This window comes from Hetaerina americana, unplaced genomic scaffold (genome assembly GCF_022747635.1).
Source record: "Hetaerina americana unplaced genomic scaffold, ioHetAmer1.1.p SCAF_3, whole genome shotgun sequence".
Taxonomy (NCBI): Eukaryota; Metazoa; Arthropoda; class Insecta; order Odonata; family Calopterygidae; genus Hetaerina; species Hetaerina americana.
Window position 1 is genome coordinate 91512687 of NW_027286874.1, and position 22066 is coordinate 91534752.

General features: G+C 34.3%; 1 protein-coding gene across 2 annotated transcripts in view; it reads left to right on the forward strand.

The window, feature by feature from the left end:
• Positions 1-16119, forward strand: part of LOC139691083 (luc7-like protein 3) — a 33609-nt gene extending 17490 nt beyond the window's left edge. The window contains exons 8-9 of one of the 2 annotated variants that reach the window (XM_071588827.1): positions 2635-3530; positions 15137-16119. In XM_071588827.1, the coding sequence (XP_071444928.1) occupies positions 2635-2768 (134 nt within the window). In that variant the 3' untranslated portion in view covers positions 2769-3530; positions 15137-16119. The remainder of the gene's footprint in view (positions 1-2634; positions 3531-15136) is intronic. The other variant, XM_071588828.1, reaches the window with a different exon arrangement.
• The last annotated feature ends 5947 nt before the right edge of the window (positions 16120-22066 follow it).

The window sequence follows — 22066 nt, forward strand, 5'->3', positions numbered from 1 at the left end:
ACTGCTTTTCATGTTATATTGATATTTCCTCATGCTGAAAAGAAGTTATTCATCTCTATGCATATAACAGAGTGTGTCTAAAATATTAAGTCCACTTGCAGAAGATATTGAAATATAAACCAGAGGTAGCTATTTTTTTTATCAACTCTGACAAATAAGCTGTGAATTCCTGTGTGGGGTCATCTACATCAATGTAAATACCCCGTGATCCACCAAAAAGGTGTGTGGCATAGGGTGCAAACACCAGATCATTGGGAGATGCAAGGAAAGAGAGCGATCACTCACTTTCTCATCCTCAGTTGAAGGAAATAGTAACTCCATTTGGATTTGTGGGGAAAGCTATAGAGAACCTCTAAAATTCATGCAGCCCTACATTAATTTAAATCCTAGGATACCTAAATAGTGACTTTTGATAATCAGCAATTTCTTTATTTTATGCATTAAACTCTTATTATTTTAATTCTACTGATAATTGAACTGTTATGATATTGAATTGACTAGGGGGAAAATTTGTGTTTTTAGGTGGTAACCCTGCTAAATTATCATATTTTTTCCACTCAAAGAAACGCATTGAAATTAATGCTAGTGGAAAGATTAAATAGCAAGAAGAAAATAAATAGGGTTTTTAAATACTCCAACAATTTCTATTTAATATATGGTTTACTTTAGGGATAAGCAAAGCTTATGTGGTTTACCCAGGAGTCCCTCTTCTACAGATAGGACAATAAAAAAAGTGATTCCTTGGAGTAACTCTTATGAAGAACATATAATTCAAGCAAATTAAATATACTAAGTTTGCATAAAAAGTATTGGGAAAAGTTTAGGAAAAATATATTTTTTCGTTATTGCCACAATGCCTCAAAATTTTCAAAGTATACCCCTTGAGAGTTGACCCACTCTTTCCAGTGACTTTTCCTTGACTGAAAGGCTCACTGGTAGGTGGATTCCAGAATGTTCTTAAGGTTATGTGTACAAGCTTCTTTGATGGCACTGAGGGTCCCATGGTGATATCCTTCGAGGGAGGATTTCACTTTTGGGAATAGGGAATAGTCAGCTGGTGCCAAGTCAGAACTGTCCAAAAAGTCAGGGTCTTATTCAACGCATTGCAGGTCTTCGCAAGCAGACATTCGACTCTGCTTTTGGTCATCCATCAAGACCTTAGGGGCAAATTTAACACGTGTTACGCATCGCCAAATTTTCAGTGATAATGGCGTGCACTATCATCTTATCAATTCCAATACAATCTGTGATCATGTCCACCCTTAACGGCAGTCTGAATTCAGCACTTCAGTCACATTTTGCATGTTGATTCTTCTTGATGTATACGGACGTTCAGCGTGGGGCTCATCCTCTACACACTCTTGGCAATCTTTGAAGAGCTTGTGCTACTTAAAACATGCAGTTCGTGACATTTTTTCATCCTTGAATACTTGGCAAATCATGCCCAATGCCTCCATACGTGGATTTTCCCAGTCCAATGCGAAATTTGATGGCATACCGCTGTTTAATCATTTTTTGCACTTGCACTAAGTCACTTGGTAGGGGTCCACCGAAAACACGATCTAGCCTGAATGAATGCTCAATGGCAATTGGTGCTTTGTACATGTAGTCCGACCCCCACCGCCTGCATGTTGCAAGCACACTGACGTACAGTCATGTCAGGTAAAAATTGTTCCTGATACCTTTTATCTGAACCTTGTAATACTGATCTCTTAGACCCTCACATATGTATATTATGAAGATGACTGTGAAAAGATAATGCAATTTCACTCTTTCTTTGTGAGGCCCTCAATAATTTTTGAAACTATCATGCAACGTAGGTGGAGATGAACAAAATTATCAGCTAATGGTATTGATATTTTGACAAAATTTAATGTAGATCTCTTATTTCCATTTCAAAATGTGAGAAGTTTCAATGAAAAAAATCATTTGTGTGGATTCCTCAATTTCTAGTAAAATCCCATAGCCAGTTAAGCTACTGATGGATCCTCTATCATTAGCATGACTGGCTCAATTACTCTGTGAGAAATCAAGGGATACTGCACTGGGAATATGATTTTTCAGCTGAAATATCTCACATTTGTGTGCACATTAGCCAGCCAGTATGCTCTACTAAAGTAATTTGGAGTATATGCAGTAGTTTTTTTAAACCCCTATGGGAAGTTGTGCATCAATTTGTTCAAGACTACCCTGCACTTTTATTTACATGTATTTGACCTGATTGTATGAACAAATTTTCAGTATTTTTTTGCAAATTTGTTATAATACTACATTTAATTTGTTAGAAATCAAAATACTCTTTTAAAATATGTATTCCTCCCTATCTCACTTTTACAAATTTCCTTTCTGGGTCCTCGGAAAAATGTAAATTTGTGGTTTAACCATGTATTTATTTATAATTATGAACTAATAATTGTTGATTCCAAAATAATCTCATTTCAATCACCAATTGAGTGCTCTCTTCCCATTCAGTCCGTATTCTTTCACCCTTATTTATGTATGCACAGATGACATATTTTTGAGCATTCCCAAGTGCTACAGGAATAACAAAAGTGCCATGCAGAAGCTCAAATGTGGTAATTGGCCCTATGGCTGAATTGATCATAGAATCTGAACCTTTTGTACTGGTTTCAGGCTCAAATGGAGAGTATGGCTATTACACAACACCGCACCCGTCAACAATGGGTGATGGGACTTATTATGATGATGTGGATAGCAAGAAAAGCCATCGTGGTGGAGGAGGATATTGGAGTTCAAAGGATCACTAGTCAGTTAGAGAGCAAATTTCCCCCTTCTCCCACAGTCAAAATATTCAGTGAGTGACACTGACTAAGAGGTATGTGATAAAGTCATGTGAGGGATCATGATGTTGGTGGTGATGTCACTACATGTCGTGTACTCAGTTGCATTTTCAGGATCACTTTGAGGTAAGTGGGATGCTCATCTATGGCAAAGTGTTCAATGCATCCTCTACTTCAAGCATGGCCCGACTGAGTAATGTTTCATAGTCAGACAACAGTGATGAATCTCTCAAGATCTGAATATTTTTTTGGGGGTTACTGTAATATTTTGACAGAACCTGTCTTTGCTTTTTTAAGTCACTAAAATGGAGAAAATGTGATGGTGAAATTAGAAAGACAGTAAAGGAGCAGCATTTTCTTCATTAACCCTGTGCCTCAATGAGCATCCATAAGTGTGGTTCTTCTTCGACTGATGGTGGATATTCTTTATTTTTTTTTACATGGAGTTGAAGCATCTTCAGCCTATGTGAGACAATTTTTTTAGGCGTTCAAAGAGCCTGGAAGTCCTTAAAGAGGAAGATTTCTTTGGATCCTAGTACAAACAGAATAATTTCCACATCTTGTTAGAATTAATAATATTTGGGGACTTTTAAGTCTTTGTGTCTTGTCACAGGATTTTAAGGCATTTACTCCAAATAGTGCTCAGCCCTGAATTATCGGCGTCGTTACGTGTGTTGTCTGGCCAACAGCACGTAGTGTATCCTGTTTCAGCTTCTGGAATTTTGCCAGGTGACCCATAGAAGGCTAAGAAATTTTTTATATGATCAATGGGGTCTTATTGACTAACATTTAAAAGATTCATTTTAGGAAAAAAGAAAGAATATAAAATTTGTTTTTGTATGTAATTTAAATGCCTTTATGTGTACAAAATGATTGCCTATGTTGAATATGTGTTTTTATAATATTGAGGTGCCTTAAAAGATGAATCAGTTTTTATGTAGTATTCTGTAAGATCCTTAATATGTTCTATGTAGTATGTCCAAGTGCCTCAATATAAGCCACATGTTCAATGAATTGGATAGAAAAGTCATTATTGAAAATAAATTATTCATTATCAAGCAATTAGTTTGGGCTAAGTAATTTCTGAGTTACTTTGCTGTTGCTTGTAATTTTTAGTGATATATTAGGAATGGGACGATTTTCCACAAAACTAAAAAAAATTCTTGTGAAATGTTATTATTATTAACCTAAGTGATCACAATTATTTGTGACCTATAGGATTTAGATTATCAAAATTATATTAAACCAAAGTTTGACGATCCTATATTTGGTTGTTGAATTCTTTTATGTGTAGCTGTTAGGTTATGTGCCAGGTTCCACTTGTTGGATTAATTAACGTTCAGAATCCAGAATTGCACAACCAAATTTTGTGTGAAAAAAGTTTCTTTCTCTTTGGAAAAATAAATTCTTTGAATCTGATTTTCTTTTAGAATAATTGATGGCGTGATACCTATGAATTTTATTGTAGACAATGTTGATTATCAGCCGTGGTGGTAAAATCAGAGGCATAACTACGTATTAACTCACCTAATACCTAATATGCTCTGGAGGTTGCTAACAGTTTTCAATTATACAAAATTATCAGTTGATGCCTATTACTTTTTATGAGACACTTTTTTCTTAAATAATGGCCTAATTTTCTGTGTTATTCACAAATACACACTAGTGGAAGAGTTTGGATGGCCTGGGTAGAATCTTCTTTCCTGATACCCTTGACATGTAACATTGGTTCTTTCTAAACCATTTAAAATCACAATCTTTCATATCATTTTATTATTTTGTAGCCAAATATATTGATCGATTTAAAAGGTACCTTTTTTTCAATGGATTTGTGATTGGTGAATACCACCCGTTCAGCATTTTTTTCCAAATTTTACATTCCGAAAAGGACATGTCTTATGTATTGTAAAATAAGTGAATGCTATGGCATGTTGTATTTAAAAACCACTTCAGGTAATTAAATTGTGCAGTGAAACAATATGTAATAGGAATTCTCTTGCCTTTGTGTGCATAATTAGGATATTGTTACTTCAATCAAATACAGTAAAGTCTGCTTTAATGGTTGTAAACAAAAACAAAAAGTCCACTTTTTATAGTCTCAACATAATAGATTACATTTTTAGTCATGAATATTAGTGCAGAGAGTTGATGAAAATAAACATATTGGGTACTTGAAACAGTCCATTCCAAAATTGTAGCAAATTATCTAGTTAGCTCTAAAAATTTGCTTTATCACCAAGAGTATCATGCATTTGTAACCAAAGTCCATGTATAGAGTACCACGTCTACCAGGATTATCATGCACTTCAAGTTCTCTTTGGTAACGCTTCATGGAAACTGATTAGCAATTACCAGACATATTTACAATGCACGATTTTAATGGTATTGAGAGTAGTGGTTGAAGGGTACCTTAGAAAAGGGTGCGAGATTAGAGGAAAGGGATATTGTTGTTTATGACTGAGTTAATGATCATTGACCGATTGAGCAGTAGGAGTACCAGTTAGATGCAAAATGAGCAAACACTGGGTACCATTTTATCAATTTTAATGGTTTAATTACATAAACAGCAATTGCAACTCACCATTATAGGTCTACATTTACGCATGTACTTTAATTGAAACCGAATGTCTTACATAAGATGTTATTGCTTATGTGTTGGTTTTTCCATATTAATGGACAATTTTTTGGTTCAGTATTCGTAAAATCTTGTTATTTCTAAATTTGAGGGGGAAAATGGGTCTAAAGATAAATTGACATCTAAATTTGGACAGTGAATTAAAACATTGTTGTTCTTGGTGCCAACCTCTTTTAGTAAGCTAAACTATACCCAAAGGTAAATTCAGAATTATTTTCTGAAGCCATAGTAATCCTCCTCTTTCATAATGCACATTACCCATAAAATATTTGCCAGTAAGTAGATTATAGAACAGCCCTGTTTCATCTCATTGATGTAAATAGTATATACACTATTTCTTTAAACCTCTTGATATACAGGTTTCCTTTGATCAAAGTTCATCAGCCATTAGAACATTTTAAGTATCTCAGGAGATCAACTGACTAGAGCAGTTGACCATGCATCAAGAGATGTAGTTCAAATGCATAAATGGGAATGATTTTCACTGTGTTAATCCTGCATTTTAACTATCAATGATTTCCCCTCCAGTGGGGTACTCGAATTTTGCCTTAATTATAGGCTTATGAATGCTTCTGTTACAACTGGGTGTAAGCACTGTATCTAGCTGTTGATCTCTGCTAACAAAATAAGCTGAATACAGCAGATTCTATTTAATCAAACTCAGTAATGAATAAGGATGGTACGATGGTCTGATTGAAATAAAGTCCTATGACAATAAACATCACAAAAAGTGTGCAGCTCTGGAAATAATGTATTCAGTCTATGACTAAGGAAAGGATATGTTTACTGGTATGTTGAATCAGTTGTAATATTGAGCAACAGCCAATACTGAGGCTATATTGAGACAGCCTGGTTACAGTGTGTAGTCCTTGCTATTACCAGTTTATTTTACAGGTGAATTATAGGGCAATAAACTGAACCTTGAGACAAAACTTGTGCTGTTGTCGTGTCATGTTAGAACTGTGAACTGTACGTTCTTGTATAATATTTTTTCATATGGTGTTAGTGTGCAAGGAACACAATGTCAAAAGAAAAGCTAAGCAGATCCTTATTTATGGAGCTGCAATTAGTAGTGATAACATTGGTCAGAAAATTTTATTCTTTTTTAAACTTAATCATCTGCCATCATTGGCAGGTCCATAGAGGTCCTTTTATCCGCCATATTTTCCTGTGCCATCTTCATTTCCCTGCAACCATCACCCCTTCGATCACCATCACCACTCCATCATTTACTCCCACCTCGGCCCTTTCATGCCTGATTCCTCCACCATTCCAAGCTTAATACCTAGTACCTAGTAAAAATACCTGGTTCAAATTGTAGCCAGACCAAATGAATTACCCACATCCTGGTACAATATCAGAATTTTAATGTATATGAGTGGATTTCCTTATGCAGGCATATATTGAGAATATGCATGGATGCACATTCTTTGGCCATAGGTACAAAGGAACGTCATTTTGCCATCATAAAGCCATTTACTGAATGTCTGAAGACTATGTCCCCAGGATTTCCATATCCCTTACGTGGCTTCTTTTATTTTATAATTGTAGCCATTACTTTCCAAAGAAAGGTGCTTCTCACTGATAGTGAACTAATTCACTTTTCAAACCTACCGTGGCTTCCTAATTGATGTCATCTGGAATCAAATTTTGTGTGCACACGCATTTGAAAATGAAAACCCCCTCATATAAAACAATCCTGGATTCTAGAAGTTAATTCTTCCTTTCATTCATTGCATTAGCAACTTTTGTGGCAATTTTCAAAATTCAATACCTGGAAAATACTAGCGTATTATTTAAATTAAAGTGTCAATCATAAGAATTACAGGCAAAATGGTAGGAATTTTTTGTTATCACTTGTTCATGATTGATCCTTTGTTCAGTTTCTCATAGAACATTTACGTAAAGAAAAATTAGGGAACAGAAATACCTACATTTGCACCAAGATGAAATTAATGTAGAAATGACTGTTGATAGAGGTGCAGTAACTTAATCAGCAGAATGACGTATTGACCAGAAGTTCATGGGATCAAAATCAAAAGATGTCTCTATATACCCTGAACTTAAGTTTTTTTCCTGGGCATCAGCACTTTTGTAAAAACTGTACAATTCAAGATCTTCATTTGCCATCCAAACATACTGTAGGGCTAGGCTAGATTCACTCTCAGATCAAATGGAATTTTGGGAGAAGGGCCATGATTTGGTTTTGGTTAAGAAACAATGGGGACAAAAAATATTGTATCATTTCATCTTCACCATCTGTGATTTTATTCAGAAACAATATTTTTTTCCCTGGGCCATTAAATGAGGGTGTATTTTGCAGTTAAATATTTGGTGCGATATTATAGATTAAGCTAGGTTTTTAGCATGAAAAATATCAGTCATTTAGCATTCAACATTTCACTGAAAATAGGTTTATTATGTCATGAATATAGGTTTTTAAGTGTACATTATAGGTCTAAAAGGTCAAATACAATTTACAAATTCATTGATTTAAAGTTCAGAATGACACTAAGTAAAATCCATGCAAAGGGGCCAAGAAATATGGAAAAAAGACATATTAGGTCAACTTAAAGGGACCATACTTTAAAAACTAGTGTTTGAGCTGAGAAAAATTTCACCATGAACACAGAAAAATTTCAATCCAGAAAGAAATCTGTAATTATATTGTCAGTGATTAAATCATGACCTTATTCATAGTAGTAATTTAATTTTTGTGGTCCCTCGACCACTGAAACCATGGAAACATGACTCCTTCAAGAGATGTCCGTAGGTTTATGAAACCTTTATCACAGCCATCAGATTATTAATGTTTATCATGACTTTCTGCATGATCTTTTTTTTAATTACTGGATCAAAAATTATATCTTTTTGAAACATGTTTTTGGAATTGCTTTGGGCTTTCTGGATTAGACCAAAAACAGTACCCTTCTGGTTTGTCAAGAAGGATAGAAGGATTTAACTGTGGCTGATGGAAATTTGATAAATGTTGTCATTTATATGCACTTCCATTTTTACATGTCTTTATTTATAAATGTTAGGTAGTGTGTAGCTGCTTCAATTTCATAATAACCAATATATAAAATGGTAATAGTGCGTAGAAAATGAGAAAAAATTCACAAAACTAGCTGCTGAGTCACTTGGAACCTTATTGTGCTGTGAGCAAAGAAGTATGCAGTTCAATTACCTAAATTGTTTGCATATATTCTTTATGTTACAAATTCGTTTCTCTTTGCTTCAGTTTTCAAAGTTTGAAGCAACATATAAAAGGAGACTATTTTTTTCGAGACTATATCCGCTAAGTATTATTATTTTGTGCATGTTTGAAAGTATCTATGGATTTAATTCTATTGGTCATAGGCCAACGTAATGCAAGCACTGAATGTACTCTTTATTGAACTAATAACTTTGGTGATTTTTTAAATTATGAATCTTCTTGAAAATATTTAAAGTAATGGGTCACTATTTGTTGCTTGATGTTAAATACAAGAAAAAATGACTCGTTTTTTTCTGTGCAAAAATTTGCGACTCATGTGGTAACAATTGTGCAATTTCAGGGAACATGTTTTCAGCAACATTTGATTCATTAGAATTTTATCTGATTTACCTTGAAATCAGCGCTTAAAAATACTTGAATCCCAAGCTTTTTCTCATAGTTGAATACAATTATCTTTTTCACTTAATAGCAGTTTTAATTTTTGGAATATCATAATTGCTTATGTATTTAGGAAAAGGTAATTAGAATCTTGCTCACATGGCCTATTTTTTGAAAGGAATATTATTGATTAAACCATCAAAAACTTGCTAATATTTGAAAAAACACCTATGGAGAAGTTTTACCGAGATAGAATAGTAATATTTGTGCAATTAAGTCAGAAGGATCATGTTATATTTAAAAAAATCTCAGGTGGAAATGAGATTCTTGATGGAGAGATCTCACAGTTTTTAGTAATCTATTTTAATGACATTGAAAAGGAATAAGAAGGTTCCAATGGTGTTATTTATGGAACAACATTAGGAATTAAGCCAGTGTACTTGTTATCAATTTTCTCCTTGATTGAAGCAAACTTTCAGGGTGTACAATCCACGATACAGCCAAAATTATCTTACTGAATCAGATTATTGTAAAAAATTTATTAAAGTGGATACACATACATATTTCCGGATTAATCAATTTGTGAATCTAAAAATTATATGGCCTTTGAAGATATTCATTAATTGAATACCTGTCTGGATGTCAGATGCAGGAAGCCCAGATTATGATATTATTAAATAGGATACTTTTTTTTTAAATAAACCTAAGTAACCAATGGTATTGATATTCAAAGAGGTGATTGTTTTAGCATGCTTCATTTTCCCTAGAAAATATTTATTTGGCAAACAACTAAATTGGACATTTTTGAGAGATAATGTTTAGAATAACTCATTGTTGATTGAACAGAAGTGAAAATTAACATTTTTTCATAAGCCTAATTTTGCTTTTTACTTCATAAAATCTCAGAGTCATCTTATGCATATAATTTATGATATATACCAGATGTTATGAACTTCCAAGGCAAAATATTAGAATTAACACAAATCCCCCTAAGGATCAGGACACCGCTGAAAAATATCTTTCGTTGCTGAAATTCAAACCCAGGCCCTCAGGGTGGAAAGCTAGTACGTCAGGTGCAGTACCATCCCATTCTCCTGTGAAGAAGGAAAAATCTTTCTTAAAATCAGATGAGATAAATATCAGGACATATTGGTAATCCACAATTAGGCATTGAAAAGTGATGGAATGGAACACACTATATTACTTTTTAGTTTCTTTTTCTTGTTGGCCCGCTAAACACAGTTATGAGGTATGTATTTGCAATTTAAAATTTTGAAATGGTTGTTAATCAAAAGTGTCCAGTGAGTTTACGTATTTAAATGTCAACATTACATAGGTAACAATGTTACAATTGTAATGGTACTGAAAATATTATGCATACAGGGTCTGTGCAATAAGTATCGGGATTGATTCCAAAAATCAAAATTTATGGCAGTTATCATTGCAATTACTTAATAATCTTAAAAATACATTCCTCCTGCAGCAATACACTTAGTTTGGCACATCTGCCACTTGTCAAAAGCCCGCTGGAAGTCGGTTTCCAGAATACTGTTGATAGCCTATGTCATCGCCGCTTGAACCGCTTCAATGGAGTCAAACCGACATCCTTTGAGCTCCTTTTGAGCTATCGTTTGAGGTAATAACATTGTCGAGAAAATCTACATCTTCCTGGACGCAGTCCACAATTTCTTGCAAAATTTCCACGCGTGACAGTTTTTGTTCCTTGCTCAAGACTTATGGCACCAGTTTCGTGCTCACTTGCCTCATCGCAAGATCCTCTGTTAGAATGGTGTAGACGGTTCCGACTGAAAGACTGGTCTCCTCACTAATAAGGGCGATGGTTAAACACTTGGCAGAGTACAAAACTTTTTTCACTTTGGCCACCTGAGCATCGGTTCAAGCAGTTGTCGGACATCCGACGCGGTGCTCGTCTTCTACGAGCTCCTGGCCTTCCTTAAACATTTTGTGCCACTCAAAAACTCTTGTGCGGCTGGAAGCATCATCCCCATAAGCCTGTTTAATGAGTTCATGGATCTCTGATGTGGATTTCCTGAGTTTAATGCAAAATTTCCCAGCATACCATTGCTCGATGGTGTGCTCCATGCTGGTGCGACGACACCACAAACAATCACACATCACAAAAATCCACCTCCTGTCTCAATTCATGCCTGGAGGCGACTGAACTAAGGTGCGCCTGAGTGGTGGGGGACCCCTCAACAGAGCCAACCGGTCGGACCCCCATCCACCTCTCCAGTTGAGGCTACAGTGAAGCATTTGCAATACTTATTGTACGGACGGACTTGTTGTATGGACCCTGCAGATATTTAGTGATCCCTTCCTTACAACTAAAATCGTAAGACTCCAAATAAATGTATGATAAATGTTTTAAAAAATACATCTGACTTTAAGTAACTCTCTTTGCTTCGTTACTTTTAATTTTAGGTAATATTTTGGTGAACTAATTATATCATTTCATCACTTTCTGTGTAGGACAGGGATTTCCCAAATGGAAAGTGTTTCTTGGTTAAGACAGTTCAGTATATAAGTGTATAGCAATGCGGACCTCAGTAACTACTGTGACCTGAACAACTTCCAGATAGTCTTAAGGAACAATTATCCCTCTTGAGTCTTGTATCTAACTCACCAAGTGAGTCTTGAGCATAATAATTACCTTATTAGATGGGACATGAAAATAGAAATAAAGCCATCTTTAAGCTATGGAATTTGATGGGCAAACATGAAGATGGCACTAACTAGTTGGTCAATGTATCTTTTCTCCAGTGTTATTTAAAATGTGTATTTGAGGATGCCAGGAGTGATAGTTTATACAAAGGGCAACATATTCCTTTTAACTTTTTCTGTTCTTCTTTCTTTTTTTATTGTATCTTATCAATATATAAATTTTTTGCTTTGGTATTTCAGCTTAAAATAAGAGGTTGGATGGGACCTTATTAGAATACTCATCATTCATAAAGTTGCTCCTTTTCAGTTAGCTGGCGCTAAACCTTGAAAAAATATCATTGTATTTGTATTATTTACATTGATAGGCTTCTAATGTATATAATATATATTTATAAATATTACAGCCTCCAACTGAAGGTTGGTCTTATTTGCTAGAGGGTGCAGTTTACCTTGTTTGATTTTATATTGCTAAGGCTTCACACCATAATTACTATGAGATAGAAATTCAGATATTATGTATTCCTCTTTTTCCCATGGTATCCCAGATGAATATTTCGTTGCAAAAAGTAATCCATCCTGACTTAAATTATAGGTATAGATAGTAGCATCATGTCAAGTAACCCCATGTGCGGTTGAGGATTATTTTTCAAATATGTTAGCTACCTTGATACATTGAAAGAATCAGCTAACAAAATCTGGAATAGCTGCTCTAAAATAAATTTTTATTTGGCTCTTTTATGTACCATTGAAAGTTGCTGTATTATCATCATCGGTTTTAGTTAATTATTTGAATTATTTATTTTTTCATATTTAACATATTTCCCTTCTTGCAAGTTGGTTAAATCAGTTCATTTTTAGAATGACATTTTACAAAGAAAATATTTAAAATCCTCTGCATATTCAGGCAGTAGTTTTCTTGGAATCGTCCCATGCCTAAATCTTCTTTAGTTATAGCCAGTAAACTTAACAATTATTTTTGCTTAGTTCACTTTTTAATTTTAGGAAGACAATAATTTTCTTTTCTTTGGTGTTAATTTTTTGTGCATACTATTCTCTCTTATCCTTGCACCATATTGTATTGGAAGAATAAATTTGATTTTTGCTATAACCTTTAATTTACATAAACTGTCTTAAATTGTTATCTCCTCGAGAAAATGCAATTCTATCATTCTTAGCAAAGGAGTGGTATTGGTTTGAAAATATAGCTTTAAATGACCATAAAAGTGCATTGAGTATAGATTTTAGGAATAAAATGAAGTTTTTGCAGTAAAATCTTGATGAAGTTCTAGTGGTTTCATTGCATAACCTCCAGTGCAATACACTTAATTGCCCCCAGTGTATAATGAAATCGTATCATACAATGTGTTCAAAGGAATATTAATATTTTACCTAGTAGAAAAATAGCTTTTTACTAAGTCACTCTTTCATGTTAGGCCAAGCGTTGATTATTTATATCATGTAGTACTCAATTTCAAAATGTCTTTGCCATGAGTTTTAAAACATCTCTTATTACATGATCAAAAACCCAGTTGCTATTACGTTTGGTCTCCCGAAGTCTGGAATAACATGTCTTTACCAGTGAGACATCACATTTTTTGCCCATTTGAAGGTTGTAATAAGTTAATAGAATCTATGCCATGTAAACACCTTAAATTGCTAAATATTTAGAATGAAAATTAACTGTAATTCAGTAAACCTTTTGGTTACAATGGCTCACTTTTTTCATTATTGTTTAGTGATGTTACTGAGTGCGTGACTCATTTGTGCTGCACTTTGTGTTGAACCTTTGCAAGTGATAGATTGCCTAATTTCTTTATACAATATCATTTATTTACAATTTAACAAGGCTACATGTTAAAGTTGTATATCTCAGTTCATTTACATTAATAATATGAAACAAAAAATGTCATTGTTGGAATTATAGTTGTGTTGCATTTAAAGGGAACATTTATAGTTTCATTTTATGCCAAATGCTTCAATATATTTTTGCATAATTTCTTATTATGTGTCAGCCTATGTACATATTTCGCCTGCCTTTAATTTATGATTACTTAATACTTTCTGGAGGGAAGAAGTGACCATGAAAAAATTTCACCTATTCAAAATAGCCAAATTTCATATCTCCTCGTTCTTTTAAATGTCCCTCCATGTACTAAAGTCCGTATTGTTGTCGTATTTTATCCATTTGTGTTGTATTGAGTTATTTTTGAGTTATTTCTTTTAATGCTCTTTGTATAAGAACAGTTTTATTGCTAAAGTTTAAACTTCTCCACTTGACTTTATCATATCATTTTGCTGAACATATTTTTGTTTAACTAAACCATCAAATGAATAGTTAATTCCAAGAATTACAGTTTCCTCCAAAAATCTTGCCACTTCAAGTTTATGAAGCTAAGATGAGTTGAATTTTCTCTGGAGATCCTTGTTATTGTTTAAAAGGTTTTGAATTCTTAAATTGTTATTCTGGTCACATGATACAGTGAAATCTCTGCCAGTGACAAGGGAAAAGTGTTGTTTTTATTGTTGTGATTAATTTTGTATTAACACATTTCTAACAAAAAATAATTTATTTTGTCTTAAAGTGCATTTAAACAGCATTGCATAAATTGTATTATTTATATCTTTGAAATTTACATGAAATTGTTATTTGTAATGGTAATTCCAAAATATATTCAATCTTCTGTAATTTTGTATAAATTCTTTTGCCAAGTAGCAAATTAAGGGAATCTTTCACTTCTATGCCAATTTAAATGTTTTTTTAGGAGATGAACATATAGTTTGTAAACATCCTGTCACATTAATGTGTTGGCTTACACATTTTCCAACTGCATCATTCTTCACTCTGAAATCAATTCCACATATATTGCTTTTCTAATATCTTATGACACTTCCACTACTTAGATGGAATGAGTAAAGCAGAAAATAATTAAACATTATCATTGCACATGCTTGCTTACCAGCTACTATGAAACAGGTTTCAGTTGTTCATAAATTTACATATTTTACTGCTTTTAGGACAATGCCTTTAAGTCCTCGAAATGCAGTTTCTTTTGCCACAATATACCTTGGATTTCTTTTTATTCCATCTAACTTTTCACTTTGCAGTAAGTCATGAAGTTTTTAGTGCACAAGGCAAAACATGGGACCCCAAAAGTGAAGACCAAGATGCCCACATAAGGTATTCAGAAAAATATGGTGAATGGGGGCTTGCTGGACAGAGGTTTCACTGTAAATGCATTTTTTGAATAAATAAATGATACATGTGTGAGATTGATAGGAATTGAATGCTTCTCAATATGTATTTGATGTGTTCAGCTGAGTTTCATTTAAAAAAATGAAATAATGCCAATACAGTAAATGAATTGAATGGTTTTTACATACTGAGACTGTATTAAGCAGAAAAGGACTGTCGACTCTTTCCAGCTTCAAAATGATTAGGTGACCATGGATAACCTACTTTGGGAGAAGGCCGTAATGGGAATGATGAAATGGCTGCCACGAATTGCCAAATCCAAAAAAAGGCATCAAGCATCCCCATGAATTGCTCCAGAGACAACTTTGTGACCTATCAACGATATTCAAGGTGATCTAATTATAATGCTGTCATATTGATCAGCTTTAAGAACTGTGCTTATTAATGATGTGTAATAAACATTCCTTGGTCAGTTTTTCATTCAACTAAATAGTTGAATGGTAATTTGTGTGGAATTGTTTATAATCTCATGAAAAGGGTGTATTATTTTTTTCACGAGCTTGGCCTTTGGAAATTTTAGGATTATATGTTGTTTAAAATGTACAGTTATTACATATCGAGGATTTTCAATCATTTAATTGAAGAAAAATAGATTACTGTTCAATAGATGTGTGTATGTTTGTCAATTGTTGTAATATTTTGTAGTGCTTGCATATTGAAAGTGATTGAACAAATTTTGCCTATGCAACCTTTTCAGAAATTCCGTAATAGTCTTGTCATGTGGAATATTTTTTGTAACAATTGTGGAAAATTCCTTTAACACCAGGCATTTTAATGCAGCTTACTATGTATGTACTTGTCAGCCATTTGGAATCTCCACATTGATTAATAAGGTGCCTTGAAGTATGAGTTAATTGATTTTGGTGGCAAATAGGTGTCTGGATAGGAGCTTGTCTCAGGTATGAGCTATAAAATTGTAATGTGCAAAGTTTCTAGATTTAATGGTTTTAAATAAATACATTATTCTTGGCTTTTTCAATTTTTTCCGTGAAATTATATTGGTAACTATTTATTAACCCCACTTCAATAAAAGTTTCATTCATTTTGAATGTTGAATGTTTGCTAGAAAATACATTTATAATTTCATCATTAAAGTTATCCATTATCTTCAAGAACATAAATTGCAGTTGAAGAATGTAAATTGTAGAGATGGTATGAGAAATCAAAAATTAAATATTTAAGTTTTGAATGTTTGTTTCTTTTTGTTCCCTGCCCCCCCTCTACCAATATTTTATTTCATAGCTCTATTAAGAAATATTATCAGCAAGTCCTCCCCATGGACTGTAACCTGAATGTGGTGGAAGGGCTTGTGTGTTCTGATGACTGCTAGAGCGGTACTGATGAGAGCAATAGCAATTGTTCCTGGTAGGGGAAGTCTGTGCAGTATCTGTTCCTCAGTGAGGTGGCTGCATAGGAGCCTTGACCCTAGTGAGGCATACATTTGAGTGATTTATTTATTTAATGTTAATAACCCTTTACATAAAGATTGGCAAAAAACATATATTGGTTCCATTATTATAAAAGAAAAAAACAATTACAATCTAGTACAAGTGACATAAAGTTTATATTGACATTTACATATATCCACATAGCAATAATTAGCATTCTAAAATTCTTCGGATATTTTTAATAACCTTTTTTCAAGGGATCCTGGTGAGATAGAAAGTAGGTCAATATAATCACAACTGTCAGCATCTTTCAGAATCTGGTTAATAGGTGAGTAGTAAGTGTAGTTTTGTGCATGATGTCTAATTTCATAGAGTGCTTCATACCTTGTGTTATGTGAAAGTACTCAGAAAGATATTGCCCTAGGAGTTCTAAGGAATCAATCTTGTTATGCAGTAATTTATATGTACAATCATGTTATTAATTTTTCTATGTTTATACAAGGAGGGAAGATTGAGTAGATATAAAATTTCATGATAACCATAGAGATCTTTGTGAAGATTCAATTTGAATGCAATTTTGCGCTTAAATTTCCTTTGAACACATTCCATTGTATGAATATGGAGTTTAGAGTAAGGTGACCAAAGAGTAGAGCAGTATTCACAGAGTGACCTAACTGATGAGAAGAACAGAACTCTATGAGGCTCTATATGTTTAAAGTTTTTACAGTATTGGAAGATAAATCCAATTGATTTGTATGCTTCAGATTGAACGTAGTTATAATGTTGATTGAATGTTAACTGCGAGTCAAATATAACTCCGAGGTCTTTTTATATTTGTTAATCGGGCCGTAGTATAGTTGCTTAGTTTATATGCATGATGCTGTGGACTCCTTTTCCAGCTGAATGTTACAGAATAGCATTTTTTGAATTGAAATTTAAATACTTACGCTCACACCAGTTTTGAAGCCTATAAAGGCAGTTTTGCAGATTAAGGTGATCATCAATTGATTGAACTGTTAAAACAATTTTTAAGTCATTGGCATACAAAAGAAAAGGAATTTGATCTAATACAATTATAATATGGTTTATAAATAAGTTAAATAATAGTGGATCCAGATGTGGTCCTTGGGGAACGCCTAATGATAGATGGAAACATTAACTTTTGGATGCATTAATTTTTCCTACAACTTCTCTGTTGGTCAAGTAACATTCCATCCAGTCAAGTAAGGTACCACTCATTCCCAATGCGTCCAACTTTCCAATAAGAAGCTCATGACTAACAGTATCAAAAGCCTTATTGAAGTCAGTATATATGACATCTGTTTGTAAGCTTTTTTCCATACCCTCTATAAGATACTTTTGAAAAGCCAAAAGATTAGTGAGAGTTGATCTTCCTTGAGTAAAACCATGTTGCTCAGGGATAATGATATTATTCAAGATATGAGTAAGCTTATCTACAACCAATGATCTAAGACTGGCTATTGTTGAGAGCTTGGCAATCGGACGATAATTAGATATGTTATTTCTGTATCTCTGCTTATATATGTGGACTTAAGTGTGCCAGGAAAAATCCCAGTAGTGAGGGATTTATTAAACAGTATATGCAAAGGATAGAGTAATGGCACAAGACACGTGTTAAGAAGTAGGGTTGGAATTTCATCAGTACCCTTTTGGATGTCAAGTTGGCAGAATTTGGTTTTGATGTCTTCTACTAAGATTGTTGTAGATGAGATAGAAATAAAGGTGTGAGTATGAAAATTTTGCAGAGGAGTACTAGCATGTTTTGCATACACAGATGAAAAATACATTGCAAAAAGTTTTGCTATGTCATCATATGAACAACCAGAACGATAATTAAAAAGCATTGCATAATGCTTTTTGAGTGATCGTGTCATGCTAGAAATACTATTGAAGAAGGCGATGGAAAAGGAGCTCAATTCATTATTACATGAAACTATGATGGAGTGAGGTTTGTGTAGGAGACCTGGCAACTACAGGACTCTGCCTGTGGGGCCATGTGTTCAGCTGCCTGCAGGAGAGACCAAGTCTTCTGCAGTTGCAGGATTCATGAGAACACTAATAGTGTTGAGCATAGAATGAAATGAGGATATATCGATATGTGCTATAGATTTCAAGAAGACGTTTGATTGAGTGAATTGGGTAGAATTAATGAATGCATTGCAGAAGATGGGAATATTTTGGAGACTTATTTGCAACGTGACTGTCTCAGACTACTCGGGGGCATGTGGTGGATGGGCATTGTTAGGAAGAGAAGTCAGACAGGGCAGTCCATTATCACCTGTGCTGTTCAAGATGTCTGTGGAGGAAATGGTTGAAGAGGCATGGAAAGAACTGGAGATAGTAATGGAAATCTGGAAAATTTATAAAATCAACTAGGTTTGCGGATGATCAAACTTATGCTTGCCAGTCAGCCAAGGGGTTGAAAGCATTGCTGTGCACATTTGACAGGTTTGTAATGGGAATAAATGTAAGCAAAACAAAGGTCTTGTGATTTTCACGAAGGAGAAAAGGTAAGTTAAATGTTAAAATGAGGGGTCATAAACTGGATCAGTTAAACAATTAACCTATCTCATAAGTGTTTTGGACCAAAATGGCCAAAGATTGAGAAGTTAAGAGGAAGAATTTTGTTAGGCAAAGATGCACTCACAAGGTGGAGGGAATTGATGGCAAGGGCATTGAGTTTGGATTTTAAGAAAAAGCTCAGTAAAACTTCCATATGGAACATCATTTTGTATGGTGCGGAAACATGGTTGTTGAAACAAGACAATTGGAGTCTTTTGAAATTTGTGTATGGAGAAGGATAGGAAAGGTGAAATGGACCGAAAGGAAAACAAATGAGGTAGTGCTAGGCATGTTAAGGGAGGAGAGTGGGATAAAATCCGAAGAGCCAGGAAAGGTAGATGCAGGACAATTTTGATTGGTGTATGGATGTGGAAGACTGTTACCAAGGAGAGAACTTTAAACAAGTGAGAAATGGCTAGGAATAGGATGGGTATGTTGGACACTATGAAGGGAAGAATAAAGTGTGCAGAATTGAAGTAGGTTGTACATCATTGTTGGATGTCAGGTTGTTCTGCCGTAAGAGCAGGGGCGTATTAACTCCATTTGCCGCCCTACGCTATAGTCAATGTCTGCCGCCCCCTTAAAGAATTAATTTTCTACATTTTCATGTTAATAAAAAGAATGTATCCATTTATTCTTTTTCAAGTACTTCTACAAAATATACACTTTAGAACTTTGACTGATTATGAATTTACAATTTTTTAAGGAGAATTTTCCCTGATTTTGCATTCGCAAACTCATTAATTATGTCATCACAATTCATCTGAACTGTCATATATGATTCAATATATAAAAGAGACAAGGCATTTGGCCTGAGCTCCACTCAAGTCTCTCACGTTGATAAACCATATTCACAAAAACCTTGACACCCTCACAAAGACACACAATTCAAACATTTTCACAATTCAGAGCTTTCGTTTAAATAATGCGAACCAAATTCAATGTGTCCACAAGGTACTCGCACCTAATAGGAACTAGCGAAAATAGGAATAGCGTGATCATTTGCAAGACAATAACTAATGTATACACAGTTTAAAAAAATTGAAAAAACTGATGAAATAAAAATTCCGGGACTTGTGCCGCCCCCTGGGAGCTGCCTCCCTACACCATGGCGTAGTTGGCGTACTGGTAAATACGCCCCTGAGTAAGAGGCAAACAAATGTATTGTTGAAACGTTGTATAATGTGTCCATCCAAAACCTACTTTAGAAATTAGAATAGTAATATTTTCAGAATAAGGCTGAGTCAAAAGGTGTTATTATTATGAGTAGTTTTTAGGTGTGGCACATGAGCACTGAGGTCAGTTTTGTCAATTGGGGTAGATGGGTTATTATATTTGAGGCAGGATTTTCGGGGAATGGGGAAAGGCTGGAGAGAAATCTAGCATTTACATCATCATAATGAAATATACCAAAAGAGCCACTGTTTAGTATTTTATCCAAATAATGGTATACTCCACTATAAGTGCTCATCACATTGCACCTAACTAGAATTCTGCTGACATCCTAAAAAATGCGACTGCTGGAATTTGAACCTGGGCCCTCATGATGGGAAGCGCAAACCCTCCTGATTCACTTCATGGTTGGCATAATGGGCTACCTGGTGGTTCCCTGCATGATCTAACGGTCTCATTACTGTGATGGTGTATTCCTCATTGTGGCAGTACAGAAAAATATAATGTATTGCTGTATATATGAATATTGAATATTTTGTATTTCCCGGCCCATAAGTTGTGATTTTTTTATTCCTAAATGTGCTCTAAAATCAGCATGCACCTTTGGGGCCGGGGAAATGTGGGTTTAACTTTGACCAATAAGCACAAACAGATTTGCCTGAAAATACTTATTATTAAGTATTTTTCGCACATCAGGCAAAGAAAATTACTGCCTTGATTACAAATTTTGATAATATGTATCACTGGTTTGAGTAAATATTAAGCCACAGAGTTCTAATATTTCTTAGAAAGTACTTCCCAAAAAAATTCTCAAATTGTAAATTTATGCAAAGTGGTGCATTTAGTTTCAGTTTATATATGGTTCTGCTGTGAAACTTAAATGTGCATTGGACTAATGGGGAAGTTACCTTTCTGCTAATACATTGTATCTCTCCCTATAAACTCTTTTGAGTCTACAGGCAATTGACATCACATAGAAAGAGTGTCATAAAGACATAGAAAATGGTTGCTTTGAATACAAATTTCAATAATTTTAAAATAATTACAAAAACTAAGCATTGCATAAAAAGTTAAAATGATAATCTCATGGGATCTTAAGAGAGAAGATTGTCATGCAGTATTGCATTTTAACAAATTCATGAATTATGTTTCAGAACATGGAATTAAGACAGCTTTAAGGCATTTTGGCCCAGTGGTGTCAAATTTCTGGGATTCTACAATGAATAAGTGTTGGCTTATGTAGGGGTAGGGGCATATTTTTTAATGTAGCAATCCAATTTGCTTTGTATTAAGTGTTGACATCCAAGCACTCTGAAACTTTTCTCTCAGATCCAAGAATTTTTGTGAATTCTAGCCTGGAAAATCAGGGTGTATCATATGGGCTGGGAAATACAGTACATACATTCCAGTATTTTAATCTGGCAGCACCAGGACCAAGTGATATTAGATTATGGACTTTTCCAGACCCTGGTTGTTGTGTGTGAACTTGTTTATTTGTTCGTTTGTCTTGTTTTTCATGGTATTTTCAATCAAGCAGGTGATGTTTTTATAATTAAAGTTTATTCATTACCTGTTTCCAAATTAAGAAACAAACTTTTAATGTTTATATATCAGAAAATGCACACTCAAAAGTGAGAAAAAGTGTCTTTGGTAATTGATGCGCATAACAGGTGCTGTAGTACATTAGAAAATATTTTTAATTGTTATAGGTACAATAAGCATGATAAAATCAATAGGGGGCATGTTAGTCCAAGGGTAGAGTGTTGTACTTCTGACCGAAGGGCCTGGGTTGGATTCTCAGGTCCAACTCTCGGGCACCCTGAGCTCCACTTATGCTGTGCGATTTTTCAGGCACCAGATCTCTCTTGGAAACCATAGCTTGCACAGGGATAGGATATGGCTCCCTTTACTACCCTACTGTGTGAACTTCACAAACCAATGGCTTTATATTGGGTG